The sequence below is a fragment of the Lytechinus variegatus genome, chromosome 1 (assembly GCF_018143015.1).
Source record: "Lytechinus variegatus isolate NC3 chromosome 1, Lvar_3.0, whole genome shotgun sequence".
NCBI classification, from domain to species: Eukaryota; Metazoa; Echinodermata; class Echinoidea; order Temnopleuroida; family Toxopneustidae; genus Lytechinus; species Lytechinus variegatus.
In genome coordinates, this window is record NC_054740.1 from 54,118,251 (window position 1) to 54,135,583 (window position 17,333).

The 17,333-nt window shown below is 36.2% G+C and overlaps 1 protein-coding gene across 2 annotated transcripts in view; it reads right to left on the bottom strand.

Annotated features, from left to right (window-relative positions):
• The window catches only part of LOC121416977 (myosin-IIIb-like), a 73,053-nt gene that overhangs the window by 14,790 nt on the left and 40,930 nt on the right, over nt 1-17,333 (bottom strand). For both annotated transcript variants that reach the window (XM_041610523.1, XM_041610527.1), the window contains exon 17: nt 13,760-14,020. In XM_041610523.1, coding sequence (XP_041466457.1) covers nt 13,760-14,020 — 261 coding nt within the window. The remainder of the gene's footprint in view (nt 1-13,759; nt 14,021-17,333) is intronic.

The following is a 17,333-nucleotide window of genomic DNA, read 5'->3' on the forward strand; positions in this document are numbered from 1 at the left end:
TTTAATCCATTTTTTCATTACAAGCATACAGGTTTTGTAGGATAATGAAAAAAATAATGTTAATTGGGAATTATCAATAAAAGGAATTTCATGAAACAAAACATGATTAAACAAGGGAAGAGTTAAGGAAGAAAGAAGGATAGGAAAAAAGAAAAAGTGAAATGGAAAGATGATTATCACGATAGAGAAGCAGAAAGAAAGAAGCGATGAATGAATAAGTGATAGCTGAGAAAATGAAAGAAACTGTATTGAATAATGATTGGTATTCCCCCTATTTATGTTTCTCTCATGCTGCATACCATAAGGCACATATTCGTAGTTATAAATGGATCCACACAGCAAAAACTGTGGTGTTAACCAGTGTACATAGAGGACCACACATTTATTTTGCACCGGTGTTAAATTGGTGGTGTTAGTTTTACACCTATAGGTATTATTACAACACCTTTTGTTGTTACATTTACACTCTTTAGTGTTATGTTTAATCTCTAGGGTGTAATTTTAACACCTCAGGGTGTGGTCCTCTATCAACACCAATTGGTGTCAGTTATATGACATCATCGTGCAAGATGACGTCATATAACAAAACAAAGTGACCACTTGCCATCCGGCCGGTCATCTATAATCAATTTTCACACCAGGAACAGTCCAACGTCATCTCTATGTTCTAAAAATACCCCCACTGATATTACTTTTTATTCCCTCTCCACTGGAGCAATGTCGTCTTCAGATAGTATTATGATCTCATTTTGACCTCAAACCGAAACAAAAAATCCTTGACCACTTGATTCCAGGTCTAATTTGGGCCATCTCTATGGACCATACTCAATTTCATCTTTTGACGTCATAATAACATCTTCTATGAATACGATTATTGATGACACATGATCCTAAGCTTCAAATAGGTCAATTCCATCCCTTTACTTTCTTCTTCGTTCATTGCGGATCCATAGACCATTGATTCTATATGCAAGTCCGATTTAAAGAAATAATAATTTTATACAATAAATATAATAAACTTTTTCCCATTTTTTCTTTATTTTTTCCCCAAGCATTTCAGGAGCTCTTACGGAGCAGAGGAATATTATGCACATACACTCTAAAAAATGAAGTGCTAATTTAGCTCTTAAAGAGCGTGTATAGTGACTGCACTTCGGAGTGCTGATTTGTCTAGTTCAAATTTGAACTTTAAGAGCTAAATTAGCACTTCATTTTTAGAGTGTAATCTCTGCACTGTATATCATTATTATTATTGCTATTATTAATCGAATTTTCTTTACTTTTGAACACCACGGCACTGGACTAATTCAAGGCACAATAAAAATGACTTCAATCGCATTTTATCCTTTTGTGGGTATATATAGATTCGGATAAGTTCAGCATCATTTCCTTTGGTTCTCCTTTTAAAAGCTATACATATGCCTCACGATGAAGATTGATTAATCACTTACGCCAAAAGTAACTTATTATTTATTTTGATACCACATATGACTTGATCCATCCCCGTGCTCACATTCAACACAGCAAATAATTTTTCGCGCCAAATAAGGTGACGGCAAGTTCACTCACAGTCCACCTGTCCTGATATGGAAAGATGACCTGTATAATGATTGTGTCCTATATTTCAAACGGATCTCGATCTATTTCTAATCTTTGTCTCCTACTTTAATCCGAAACCACCATCAAGGAACACTATTACCATTGCGTTTTCTCATACCTATCAACGTGCTTGAAACTATCGAATGTTATAAGAAAATATATTTAGGTCGCCGCGTCACCACTTATCTTTTGAGGTATAAAGAACAGACATTTAAAGCAAATTTATTGATCTGAATCTACTGTGATTGGTTTCAAATCGGAAATTTGGGACAAATTTCGCCGGCCCGAGAAGAAAGCCGTAACAGCTAATCGTCATGTCGTCATGTATTGCCATCAGTTTCGTGTCAAGCGTCGACCATCTTGTGAAAATCATAAAAGGGTGTAAAATGAGACCGGATTAATGTACCAGACTTTAAAAATCATCTATGACAAAGCTATGGATGGTAGCTATTAATTTTATTCACACTATTTATCTCCCACATTTATATAACTATTATCTATATTGACTTAAATTGATAAAATAATAGATGTACATCATCTGCGATGACATTAGAATTGCAATCACGAGGCACTATTATATGGAACAGTTCTAACTTGCCCGAAGCATCGCCGAGTGCACGGTAAAAGTTTATTGAATAAAGTCCTGAGCGGAAAATGTTGTTTAATTTTGCTCCGTTTATTTTGGGTGTGTGTTTTTATGAGTATCCACGTGAATTAACGCGTTTATAATAAAAGTCATAATGCATTATCACGTGTGCACGTGAGCAATTATCGTTATCTTTTAAGATCCATTTTGTAACTTCTTTTCATGATCACTAAAGAAAACCATGTTTTTAATTTCACATGCAGCTTATTAAAAACACCATCATTTGATGCAGCATTCGTTCTTTTTTATTCTTTTTTATTACATGAAGATTTTTTGAACCCTGGGAATTTAGAAATTTTTTTCATATTTCTTACAAAAATATCAGCACCAATTATAAAGCGGGAAGAGATAAAAGAGCAGCAACAAAAAACAAAAACAACGAAGAATACGTTTTTAGCGGTAACTTTCTGCTTTATGGTAGCCGCAAAGATGAACTGGGCGATAAGGAAGAAGAAAAAAAAAAAAAACTCTGCTGCTATAAATGAATCGAGGGAACGAGCATCGTGTCTCTCGGAGGGGTAGTTGTGGCACCGGGGCAAGTTAAGGGATCACCTGGGGCTAATCAAGGTCCTGTCATTCTATACCAGCTCAAAACAAGACTGTTTAATCAGTGATACGGCTGTTGACAGTCAAGACAGAGATGGACCCGAACCCCGACAACACGCAGGTCAAATATTGACGTCATAACTTTAGCTAAATTTAGTCAAAGGCATACAAAAATTACAATTTGTGAGAGGAAAATTATAGAAATTTACTAGCTTGAGTAACATCGGAAATGTGTGGCTTCACAATTTGGCACGACGCCAAGATAGTTTTGATGGGGTCGGTGCAATGGCGGGTAAGGTTGAGGAATATTTTAAGGTATGATAGCTTATAGTGTTGAGGTTTAGCAGCTGCCGGAGCAACATATAAGAGCAGAACATTTGGTCGCACTTATGTTGTTGAAGAGGATATCCTGTTTGTTAATAATTTATAAAATCCTATCTTAGGGTGCGGTGATAAAGAAGAAACATAATGTTTAGCCCTGTAAGTAATCAGACTCATCATAGTATTATTAAAAACAAAATCATAATGTGAGGCAACTTCAAACTAGAGTAGTCAAGTACACCATCTATATTGTCTTCAATTCCTCTATTACAAGTCAGTCTTCATATTTACATTAATTTTGGAGGATTTATCACTCGTCAAACCGAAACAGATTGAATATACAGTTCCTTACTTTTTCTATTGATGTAAAACAAATCGATTTTTTTCAGAAACCTTAATGCGAAAAGATTCTAACATAATCATGAAAGACGAACACACACAATGGTTTTATCATTTAAAAATAATTTTAGAAGATGCATCTACTCATGCAGTACTATGCTTCACAGTGAAACGCTTCGTAACGAAGTACCAAATTGTAAATTAAGAAACTTTGAATCAATTCACATTTTGGGGCATGTTGGAGTATAGGTCAATGACGCCATTCGGTAAAAGCCGGCCATAATTACTCCAACATGCATCCACCGCCCAGTAAAAGGAGGTGGCTTCAATTAATTCGAGGTGTCGGTTTTACACCAACCCACTACTCTCACTTCTATGTCTTTCGTGATGACGAACAACTCTCTATCCCCAAAATACCATGACCGAAGAGTTTCACAACAAATCCACAACTTCTGGTCGCCATTTACAAGTATACCAATGTTTGGAAGTTGCAGCGTGGGAACTGTGGTCATAAATGACAAAGACAAAATTTGATGGCGACCGCAGAGCCGAGGACTGGCAGGTTGCGAGTTATCTACACTCCCCTCTCCCTGGGCGCGCTTTGGGGTAATTTGCGCGGGAAATCGGGCCAATTTCCGATGGATTAATATAAAAATCAATAAACCATGAACCCTCGCCTCCTTTCTTCCACCGTCATGGTCGCTAGGAGCACGATGACCACCCCAGAGCTCTGGTTGATCTTCTATCTTTGAACTTGCCATATATTTTCCTGACAGTTAGGGCATGCTTTGAGGTAATTTTTTTCCATTTAGTGATACTTCTACTTCTACACTGAAAAAAGTCCTATTGACACCGTATTCTGTCCATGGCCTTACCAGATAAGTGTTTAAATCGAAACAACACAAGCTCAATATTAACCTATAGCACCGAATGGACACTGTTTTTCATGCACCTATTTCAGCACTTCTCTAGTGTGGTAATACCAACATCGATATTTTTGCAGTGCAATGGGCCTTGATTGCGGGTCCTATCCCAGGTTGTTGTTTTTTTAAGATGGAGAGTTGCAAACTTAGATTCTTTTCCTTTTTCCTACGAGCTGACATTGATACCAATAATAAAGTACTTTCATTTATTTGATGTAAGATTTAAAAAAAAGACCTAACCCAAGGTTTGTCTTGGGAATGAAACCCTTACCCCTTTTTGTCGTCAAGAGCCTTAGATCACTCGACCACGACACCCTAAGGATGATATTTTGTTGATAAAAGGCATAGTGCTGCTTCATGATTTTAGCTTAAAAATCTCATTCAGAGGGATTTGATGATTCTGAAAAATTTGATGATGTCGACTCACCACACAATAAAGTATGCCGGCCGGCTGGTTGGCTGCCTGCTTGACCGAACCAAAATTGCCACATTAGACTCGTGCCAACTCTAAGTATCCGAGAGAAAATTGCAATAATGTTTCGATAAAATGATATAGTTGCACTTCAAAAGGCTTTCATATTATTCAATCTTCACCACTTTTGCGAGTTTGCACTACAAATTCATGCGCGGCCATATGTTGATAATGAGCACTTTTAGAAATGCACGTCGACATAGTCAACTGGTACGAGATGACGTCATTTTTTAGCGTTCCATATGCCTCAGGTCCTCACACACGTCCACTATCAGAATCGAGAACCTCGCCACATCCATTTTGCGGTTCTCCTAAATCATAGTCGACGTGCACGTGAGTGACGTCATTTAACCGCTCAAGCTCAGCATGAACTTCAACCTTTCCCTTTTAAAACACAGTTTTCAGTGACTTTTTCACAAAATTAATGTAAGTTGTACGATGCATTATGTTTATCATATTTGAAATTGCTTTCTGATCTCCAAAATTTATATCGATATATATCCTAACTCGCGTAAAAAGGAATCAAAGCAAGTGAAAGGGCAAGTGTGCACAAGTTGCACCTTCGCATCACCCGACCGGGTCGCCAGGCGATGGTACGCCCAGATCTTCCGGGTCGGGCAGCGTGTCATGACCCGCTGGTTATCGCGCTGTTTCAAGTGGACGCGTACGTACACGTACAAGTCGAGTGAAATCTAAAGTCATCCGATCTGTAGTGAACGAGGGCAGACGACGACGTTGACTCGAGCGATCAGGGGACTGCTACGACGTTCTCGTTCACTACTCCTAAAAGTCTCTAATATTCGCAACGACTGCAGAGGACTCGAGGAGGGGGACGAGACGAGCCCCTCCCCCATTCGCTGATGTACGAAAATTCAAGATTCCAGAGGGTAGCAAACCCGCCCCATCCAACCCCGATCACCGCTTGTATTCAGACATGTTAATGTGTCATTGGTCATGGTATGGAGTTTAGCTCGATGCATCAACTTTCACAGTAATTACTTTTTATCAATATATACGAAATTGTTATCACTATCCTTTTCAAATTTGCTTTATCTCGCTTACTTCATGACCAAAGCAAGAGAAAGTGTGACATGAAATGAGGAGAATGACCTCATACTGTCCCGCCCCTCCTATATTTTCTCTCTTTTAGTCATGTTTTAGTCTTGTTTCGTGTGTAAAGTGAAACAAGGAAAGAAGGGTTATCCTTTTTAGAATGCACTCAACACGATCTAGCTGTGTGCATGGGAATGCCCTGGAAAGCGTTTGGGGTAAATGGTTATAAAATGGTTCTTTTTTCTTCTTCTCTGCTTAAATGGTTGGAATGTCTCGGGTCTAAAACAATACGTTTGGATCACACTTGCTCACAAAAAGACTTTGAAGAATCACATCTGCCTTATATGATAGTAAGATTGTGACGATAAGGTCTGTAGATAACAAGGGGTTGGAATTTCAAATTTCAGATTGTAAAAAACCTAATAACTTGTATTAATGTTTATTTGCAAGCTTATTATGATCAATGTTTTCAAACTTTTATCCACATAAAAAAAAGTGCACACCTATAGATACCAAGAATGCATTTATATAGCAATTCGCAATTCAATTTATTTGAATGCCGGTAGGAGAGCACTGTCGATTAAATGCCTTGCTCAAGGGAAAAGGTACCGTAGCCGAACCCCGAACTTTCAAATGTCTATAGTGAGGCGCCTGAGACCACTCGGTCACGGCACCTAAACATCCAGAAAAGATATTCAGATTTGATGTCACCCAGCATGAATTACTGTAGAAGTTAAAATCTGTTCAAACATCAATTTTTATACAAAACGTTAGAACAGCTCTGTTGCTTTTGTTTTAAGCAGTGACAGTTCATTCTCACTTTTCAGGGTCGATTTTTTTTCTTAACGTGGCTTCAAACCTATCATCTCCTCGACCTACTTCATTACAATTCGACTTCCCCATATTCCTCCCACGTGGATGCAATGCAATTTTGTCTCCTCGCATTTACCCCGACATTGGATTTCATCAAAGAAAAACAATTGCTTCAGTGGTGTTCTTGCGATATCAATACAGCGTCGAACATTGTCCGGGTGAAGAGTTTAGATGGGAGGGCTGCAAATCACAAGGGGACAGGGTCGTTACCAAATCTTGCAGTGCCATCAACAGGCCGGGAGCTTATCAAGCGGAACGGGTAAGTTCCTGAAGTTGAACTCCCTTAACATCGATTGAGGAGGGCTCAATCACTCCCTCCCTCCCTCCCCACTTAATATCTTCTATTATATTCTCAAAAAATTGTAACGTACTGTCTCTTTACACCCCTTGTCCTCTCTTCTCTTTTCTTTTCTTCTCTTTTCTTCTCTTCTCTTCTCTCTCCCCCTCTCTCTCTCTCTCTCCTTCCCTTTCTCATTATCTTCAACCCTACCCATCCCTTCCTTCTCTCCTCTCCCCTTCCCGATTCATTCCACTCCTCTCCCTAGTTATGCTGAGTAAACCCTTTCGCTTGGGACAAAATGTCTGAATTCGCAGCCTAAAGGCACTGACTGCAACTTGCGCGCTGAATGCTTATATACAGAAAAAAACTTGCAGACTTGTTTCAAGACCCACTTGTTGACTGCAGTTCGGGGACTGTACCTCAAGTCTACCACCCCCCCCCCTCCCTCCCCCTACCCCTCTTCCCCATCAATTTCTCTATGTCTTCATCCCAAAATTACATGCTGAACACCTGTACCTGTGGTTTCATCGAAAGTTAAGTTCATCGTTAATGTTTCCACCAAGAAAGTACTGATGCCCACCAACGAGCAAAATGTGAAAAAAAGTCTATACGCACGGATACAGGTGCAAGCCCCCATGTCAATTTTCACTCGAAACATCTGACATGCCCTTCCCAAACGTCTTAGTCATAACTTCATTGACCAAGAGGTATTCTAAATGAACTTTAAAATGCACGGAAATCCAAGCGAATACCCAGAACAACATAAAAACAATGAATTCCAGATTTAAGTGTCAGATAAGTAATTACAGAAGACACACTTCAACTGACATTTACTAATCATTTGCCTATACAGTGCGTATCAAAAAAAAGTTTACACTTTGAAAAAGCTCTGGGAATCAAAAAATATACAACATGTGGGTAATTTTTTGACATATAATCTTGGGTTAGGGTCTCATCTATCCAATGAAAGTAAAAGTTTTTACAGAATGTTACACTTGAGTGAGCACTGTCCATTTTTGTAAAGCTCGCAGAAATCTCTTTGTGCAGAAATGCTCGTTTTCACGCTGTGTCAAGGAGAAAGGGGGAAATCAAACTTACCTTGCGAAACATTTCTCATACATTTCCCTTGCACTTTCAGTCAATTGAAATAAAATGGATACATTCAACCATTTTGTAACAATTTTCCACCCAAATTGAAATTTGTCAACACTTAAAAAGCACAACCTCTACCATTTTTGTGCCTGCTGGATCTGAGGACATAATTGAATCTGAAGAAAAGTTAATATCAGACATCTTTAGCATTTTTTTCACTAAGTTTTTATAATTTAAAGTTGGTTTACATTTCATTTTTCATTTAATACTTGCTTCTCCACACTTTTCCCAAGCTTGAAAATGATTAACACAATGAAAATCAAGCCTAAGTTATTTCATGTAATTCACAGCTCAGTGTAAAGCAAATATCGTCACGATGGCCTCGGTGTGTGGGGGAGTGGGGTGGGGCGCAATGCACTCTTCGGAGGGTTTTGGGAAAGGAAACAAGTTAAAAAAAGGTCAAAGATATCTTCAAATCGATTTTACTAGCTAAATTCCACGTGTTCTTTACGATTGAGGTCTACTTTTACTTGCATTACTATTTCACAGTTCTGCGCAAATAATTTTTCACCAGCTTTTCAAAAGTAAGTGGTGCTCACTCAAGCGGAAATATTTTTCGGCATTTATATCGTCATTTGATTACATGGATCTGTACCAATGTTAAAATGTGGAAAAATCTTCAGAATATTCTAAATGTATAATTTTACAGGATTTTTTCTAAGTGTAAACTTTTCTTTGATACGCACTGTATAGGAACAAAATGAGTATCAATTTCGTTATTTTGGAAAGAGAACATTGGATCGCGAATAACAATTAAACATAACATTGATATGCAGTATCGGTTATTATAGGCTTAATTCATTCAATAAGATTATTAAAAAGCAGTAGTTCCAATGAAGTTCTTGATTCAAGTTAAAAGGTAATGTTCCCTTATAATCTCGTCATCTTGTATTATTTTTTTTATCAAATTATGACTGACAGATTCCTCTAGCACCTGCTATTGACCTGTTAACAGGCCGGTAGATTCTGGTTTATTAACATCAATTTTTGCTTCTCTCGTCACGCGTTTCACACTCTGACCCAGTTTCGAGATTTACCCATAAATTGACATCGAAAGTTTAATTACCAAGAGTTTGGGGTGATTTATTAAAGTTGACTCTACATGACGTCAAATCACAGAGAAATTTTGCAAGAAATTTTGATGCAAAAATGGGGCATTCTTAAGAACTAGTCTTTTTCGTTCTGATATTCCGACTGATATTACCTTCGACTTTTTATTTTCTTGAAAATTATGTTTCCTTTTTCTTGATAATATGCGAAGGTTCTATTTTCTAGAAATAAAAATTATAAGGTCAATGCGGCTAACCAATCAAGATATCAAGCGAAATAACACAAATTCTATTCGTATAACATTAAGATAACTGAAGCAAAATTGCAATATCTATTTTCAGAAAAAATTGCAAATGAAATTCGCGACCCTGGAAATATCCAGGGGCGTGGTTGTAAATCAAAGAATACAAATATAGAATCTCGGTCCTGCGGTTTATACTCTACGAATGGGACGAATACGTCATTATCTTCATGAAAGCTGCTTTGAAATGTCACATTTCGGAAGAAAAATCGTGGATGGAAGGGAAATTCCAGACTCACGCGCTGTTACTGCGGTATATTTTCATCCAATGAGGTATGAATTAGAATAGTGTCAGTGACATTAATACTTTTATGGAATGTATTAACGGGGAAAGTATGTGATTGGATTGGACTTGGCAGACACGTCTTTACATTTATATTCATTTTAAGCCCTTGCTAATTTTTGAACAAGGCAAATATTGAAACGTCCGTGATATCGATATTTATATATAAATTATTCCTGAACTATATCACTTCCAAACTTTCAATGCTAATATGATTGACTTTATACTAAGCAGTCTGAATTAACTTTACAAGGAGTTAATCTTACCAGCTATAGGGCCACATTTACACCACAGGGTAATAGGTCTATATATGTTTAAACAAATTAAGATTTTCAATTAATAAATGTGTTTCACTATCATTAAAACATGATATTTTTCACTCTAACCATTTGGTTTCATATCACGATGAAATAAATCACATTGATAGACATAACACACCATTTGATGTTTGTTGTTGATTTAATACTAAATATACTCGTTGCTAGCTTCATCAAAAGTTCACAGATTGTGATTTGAGGTAACAATACAAAGGGGAGTTGTAATGGAACAAAGAAAATAAACGGCGCCAGATAAAATTATCAAGAATATTCGTTCGCCCACGATGAGAGTGGTTTCCGTGATAGTTATCAAAGTAGCACATGAAATGAAATTAATTCATGTGTTGGGCTATTTTAAGACTACCAGACTAATAGCGCGGGCCAAAGACAATCGAAAAATAGCTTTCGAAAGCAACTATTCAAGATAATCAAACATTATTAGCAGTCATGTATATTTCCTCTGATCTTTCATTTCGTTTGAATGAAGCATTTCACTATAAGCCGTTTAATATTATGCGTGATCTCCAAACGTCAAAAAACGTTTCCTTCACCTTTGTCCGACATCATTAAGGGTAGAAATTGAACAAGACTAACATTTTCATAAGATATACAATATTTTAAGACGAATATATTTTGAAATATGATAAGGGAATATAGACTCCTTAGCTTTTGAAGACGTTCAAGCTTTACTGCCTATTGCCTAAACAGACATCGGTATATGATTTTATTTTGTTTTGCATAGGTTTCAATGGTATTTGTATCACTTAACAATTCTACATCGTTTTGTTTCTTCATCTCTTAAAATGTTTTCTTTGAAAGCATTTCATTAAAACTCATCTCAATTTTTAAGTTCTTTATTCATCGTCTCTAGCGCTGTAAGGTATACAAAATACCTCTGGAACTTTTTCTCAATTTTCATTTTGAATTTCCAAATTTCCACTACCTTTAAGCGAATTTTCGCAAGGATATTGAATTAAGGGCGCTAGGAAAGGCACAGCATGGGCATGTCATTGCATGGCAAGCTATCTACGCATGTGATGAAAGATGGGGACCCGATTTGTGATACATCTTATCCTTTTAAAAAATGTTGTCCTTGTTGTTTGTTGCAATGTTCAAACTTTACCGTACCTCAATCGGAATTTCTACGACATGATCCTGAAATCTTACAGGAAGTTCGTCAAAATGGCGCCAAGCGCTGTACTTTCTAAGATTAAATTATGTACCAATGATTTATCCAAATTAATCTAATATAATCAGATGAAGACTTTAAGACTTTAATAAAGGTAGAAGGAACGGGGAGTGTAGCACGAGATTCAGTAGGGATAATCGTTAAAAAAATGATTTGTTAGGAATTTTATGTGTATACACATAAAATTCCTAACAAATCATTTTTGTTAGGAATTTTATTTGTATACAAATTTTATGTGTATACACATAAAATTCCTAACAAATCATTTTAAATAAGGTTAAGAATAAAGTTGAAAAAAAAACATATCCCGCGTTTTGGGATAGCTTTTAGCCCCCCCCCCCCCCCGAAAAAAGGGGTAAATCAGTAATTCCTTGTATACCCATGCAAGGAAAGTGCCCATCCCACCCTCCCTGTTTCATATAGGTAATGTAAATTTTAATGTAGTTGTTTGGAAACCGGCGTGGGTCGGTAGCCACTATCATTGTTAAAGCAATTTAATAGACCCTATTATTATATAAACACTCTCATCAAAACATGAAGAAAATGAAGGGAGTTTGTAATAGTTATAATCTTGTAAGTTTTTAGTTGATTAGAAAGACTCGTCAGTACAGTCGGCACCTACACTTCGACGAAAGTTGACATGCACATTTTCAAATATACAATCTATAAATATTTCACAAAGATTCAAGACATTTTGAACCAAAAACATAATCAAACTCAGATTAAAAAAAACCAAGGCCTCAAAATCTGTTCAGATAATGATTAATGGCCACTTTATTGGCGCGTCTATGACTTAATTTACCAACTATATTTTACATTCGAATTAAATCTGACTCACAGGGCTATAAGACTCTTAATGTTGCTATTCTGAAAGTTCCAAGGACTTTTCCCAGCAGTCTTTCGGCTATACTTTAATATCTCTATAATCTCAAAATCATACGTTGCCTTTCACTGTATGAATTTCCGTCTTTGCGGATTCTCAATCTTGCCTTGCTCGTAAGCCGGTGCGGCGGGTGCGAGGCCTTCAAAATTTAATGCTCGTCAATGTTTAGAGACTCTAGAACATTTATAGATTCAAATCGAGCGACTTGGAATATTAATTACGTTTATTTATATTAAGGATGATAATGAATTAAAGATTGGAGAGAAATTGAATTAGAAGCCTCATTTTATTTGCTTGAAAGATTGTAGCAACTCTTTTTGCATTCGCATTAAGTCGTTCGAGTTTTTGCAGAGTAAAAAAAATCATTGAAATTAATACCGTTGAAAAAATACAATCAAATGAATATTTCAACAAAGAAAATAACTTTTGTGAAAAATTCGGTGAAACGGCAGCCATGACAACACCCCAATAAATCTCCAGTGATGCCTTCTTACGTTTTACTTCATCGTAAAGCTATATATTTTTTGTAGGTCTATATCATTTGCCTGATATTGTGTGACTCTATTTGCCTTTAAACGTCATCCTAAAGAGGGAGCCGGTTTGTGTGGGTGTCAGATGCGTGATTCATGCGAAATCTCTTCATGCTTTGAATATACACGCTCCCACGATTACACCTGTTACGGAATCCAGCGACAGAATCAATGCGTGGGACTGTGTCATCGACATGATAATTATCAGACATTTCAACGTCAAATTAACAACAAAGAAGGCCTTGACAACCCGAAAAAAAAAAAACAATGCCTGAGTTATAACTATGTTATCAATCAAATAAGAACATTTTCAGCTTCTGTCTTAAAACTTTATGAACATTTTTAATACAAATTTCCTGGAATAAGTGCCATGATGGCAATAAAATCAAGAGAATTTTGCAAAGTTGTATACTGTACGTAACGTGGAAGTATCTTCTAAAGTTATTATATTGATATGTATGAATATCTATGAAAAGAATGTGCATAGACAACAAACACAAGGATATTTTTTAACGAAAAGTACCTTGGTATTTTACCAAGACATAAACTTATATATCTATTAAATGAAAGAAAAAATAGATGAGCGTGATCGACATTTCATTCATGCATTGTTTCTCTCAAAATTATCTCTATAATGAAATTAACACTAAGCACTCAAACAAAAACACTTTAAATTAAAAAAAAGAATTTGTATACGTAATATACGATACTAATTAAATATTCAATTAAACTTTGCGCTTTATCAAATAAAGATAAATACGCACACTTATCAGAAGAAGATATAACAAAACTACACTGATATTTAAAAAGAGGTTTCAATAATATGAAAACATTATAACTAAAAGCAAGCGACTTCGAGAGCAAGTCTTCAATTCAGACAGAAAATAAATTTCAAGCAATCAAAGATGGATACGATCGAAATAAATGAGGCAGAATATAATACTTTTCTCTAAACTAGACTATATAAAAATACAAATTTAGTTCAAGGTATATTCGACTTACCTGTCTCTTCTTCTTATCGAACCTCTCCTTGTCTTGTCTATCTAACTTGACCATGGCTGCGTGACTTCGTTCTGCTCTTCTCTCGATCTCGCCGAAGAATGATGCCGTGTCGGCGAGGTCTCGCAGTACTCTATCTCGGAGGATGGCGTAACGACGGCGAGCGGCACGCCCCCTAGCAACGCGCTGACACGTGACCACCTGAGCGAAAAGCTGATCCATCCGGGTGTCCAACTTTTCTGTATGCCAGTACTTCAGAAAAACCTAAAAAGAAATAAGGGTGGTAAATAAATGAATAGCTTTGTTATAATTTTATGGCAAACGCTGAAATGCGAATCTGACTATTTTATGAGCTTATGCAGGTTCAAGTGTTAATGAAAGAAACAGACAAACGTATAATAAAGGAAAGACCAACAACAACAACAACTCAATGAAAAATCTTAAATTGATTATCAAAATGATGGTGTCTTAATCGCATATTTAAATGTTTAAATCGTTATATTTACTTTCCAGATAAAAGCATTAAGAATATATTGTTTCGTCTAGATATTCAAAGTATTTTTTTTTTCAAAACAGGAAATTAATCAAATGTATGGTGTATTTTATTAATGTAATTAGTGGTCAATTCCAACTTACAGTAAGTTAATTTTTATATTATAAGCAAACACTGAAAATTTCATCAAATTCGCATGTTAACTAATGAAAAGGTTTTATTTCACATGACGTCACACACCCTTCCTCTGTTTTGTATCCTACTATATGCAGTATGAAATATATCAATTTTGTAGAGAATAAGATAAATTACAATAACGACGAAAATGTTTACCTACTCATAGCAAAATGGTTGTTTCATAATGATAAATACAAAAGATTTTTGCCCATAGCTGGGCATATAACTGTTTTGTGAGATTAAAGAAAACTTGTAAAATATCTTATTTTCCATTCGTGATTGATCACATTCTCACGTGCTAAATATTATGCTTATTTTGATTTTTTTACTATCATTTTAAATAAACTTGTTGTTGCAAAGAGTGGACTTGATCTTTGATAGATATCATAAAGTTTTCAAGGAAAAAGCGGTAAGAAAACGGGACCAAAGAAAAGTATTTGTGGGTCAGTTTTTTTCAAGGATTGGTCTTAGAATACTAAACGAAACATAAATTTACTAGTGTAAGAAAATTTGTCCTTCTAAACACCGAAAATGACTCATCCATGGCGACAAGTTTACAGTAAGACATCGAAAATATGAACACATGCTACGTCCCACGTAACCTCCGGTTGCTAGGGTAGATCACAGGTGTGTTTGCTGGGAGGGGGTGGGGGAAGTATGACGTATCCTCGTCTATATACCTTATAAGGATCGGAAATCGGACCGGTCAACGACAAGGGCATGCACTGACGCAATCGACACACATCTGACAATAATTTGGTGAATGGTCATTTAGTACAAAGTCTATTTTTTTCATTTTTTACCCTCCACAGGGTTCTTTTTATTGAAGATAAAACTATTAATCGACGTGCTATTGTAACGTTTCTAATTTTATTAATTTTCAGTTTAAATAACATACCTCAGAAGACTTTATTAAAAAAAAACAATTCTGGATACCGTTTGATAAAGACTTATTATGATATACAAAAACACTGTTTCTTTCATGATTTAAGGACCTCGGTAGCTTTAAACTGTTACTGAAAATGTTTAATTTATAAAAAGTTATATGAACGAGCCGTTGGAATTCGAAGGATACAAAGAACGATTGGAGCTGACCTACCTCTGTTTTACTTCATCATAATAATTAATGCACGCATTATTTGTTTGTGTTTCAAAGAATCGGAGTAATGTTGGCACAGAGTTTGTTTATAATGGTTAAATGAAGCTATCATACAAAAGAACATATATAAAAATATGATTTTCCCTGCATCATGGCTATGCAAGACGGAACTCCTCTGGTTTTTCCTATTAGGCTATAACTTTCAAGACAATAAATATTACTTCCATAATCACTAGGTAACAAAGCATAGACCTCAGCTCCCTTGGCACTTGTGGTATTCGGAACACCCCCTTACTTGCCTCGACCGTGAACTAACCAATTCCTTTTTCTTAAAATAAAGCTTTCAAGGATAACTTTATTACATTATGGATATTTATTTTTCCGGGATACCCTAAAAACCTTGGACTTGCCGTTCCAATAATCGAATGACATTTAATGTTCCTGCTTAATTTCCCTTCGCCTTCAAGATGCCTCAAGAAAAGTTTTGGAGAGAAAGTGATCGCAAACAATAAACGTCAAGTCATACAAGCAGAGTGTGGTTCAGCAGCCGTTTTCTCTTGGGTATTGACACCTGGCCAAGAATGACCAGCTGTGTTCCATACCATAGAAAAAAATAATTTTGACTTCCCAAGTCCAATAATGATTTCGTAAAAGAGTGCTGTTGGTCAACAAACTAGGTAGTTTTCGCTTTTACTACGCGGAAACTCTCTACAACGCATCGATTCCTTTGAAAATGCAACTAAAATCACAATGAGGCTTTTGTCGAAAGTCGATAGGTAGAATGGGACAGCAGATCATCCGAAGATTTGCCGCAAAATGATGTCGTTATCCAGAGTCAAGAGATTCCGATGCTGTCCCGGTCCATCAACTTTCGACAAAAGCCTCTCGGCTATCAATTGTGATTTGACTCGCATTTTCAAAGGAATTGGTGCGTTAGAGTTTCCTCCTCGGAAGTGCGAAAGGTCCGGACTATCTCTTCTCGGGCACGTTGTTATAGGTAAAAACTAAAAAATATATATATATAAAATAAATTTAAAAAAATAGAAAAATATTTTAATGATAATGATAGTATTATTAACGGTATATTTATCCAGGGTAGCCACTTCAGTTCCAAAAACTGTTCTCCCAGAGGGCCCTTGGAGACCGTTCTTAAGTGACTCGAAATTGAACATATTTTACTTAAAAAGAGCTAATTCCGGGAAAATAATAACATTAACTGGTTAAGCAGGGCCAACATGGGATGAAAAGTGTTTTCGGAACCGAAGTGGCTACCCTGTGTGAATATGATGTCATTATTATTAATATTATCGTATAGAGACTTTGAAACTGCCAAGACAGCTATACATACCTTCAGGTATTCTTCTGACCATTTCATAAGCACTGATTTAAAATAAGCGATATCTCACCAATGCTTTCATTTATTTCAAAAAATTGATGAGCACTGTACTATTATCTAACTATAAACCAATTTCGTCGTGAATATTCGCGATTTGGTCTATTTGCGATATCCCTTCAGGGCCACTATACTAGTTCTTTATTCCATATATCTAGATAATATGATTGTATTCCATGCAGAGACATCGAAATTAGGCAACTGTATTTCAGGAAAGCAGAAGCTTTGTGTATAGATCCATCAATATGAGCCCTTTTCATTGGGAACACATGTCTCGAAGATCTATAGGCAGACGAATGGTTCCCATATATTTTCACTGGGATCACATTAATTTTTGAGGATTTTTATCAATTACATCCCGAGACGTTGAAGAGTTAGTGAATTATAATCTGCGAATATATCAACATGTTTATTT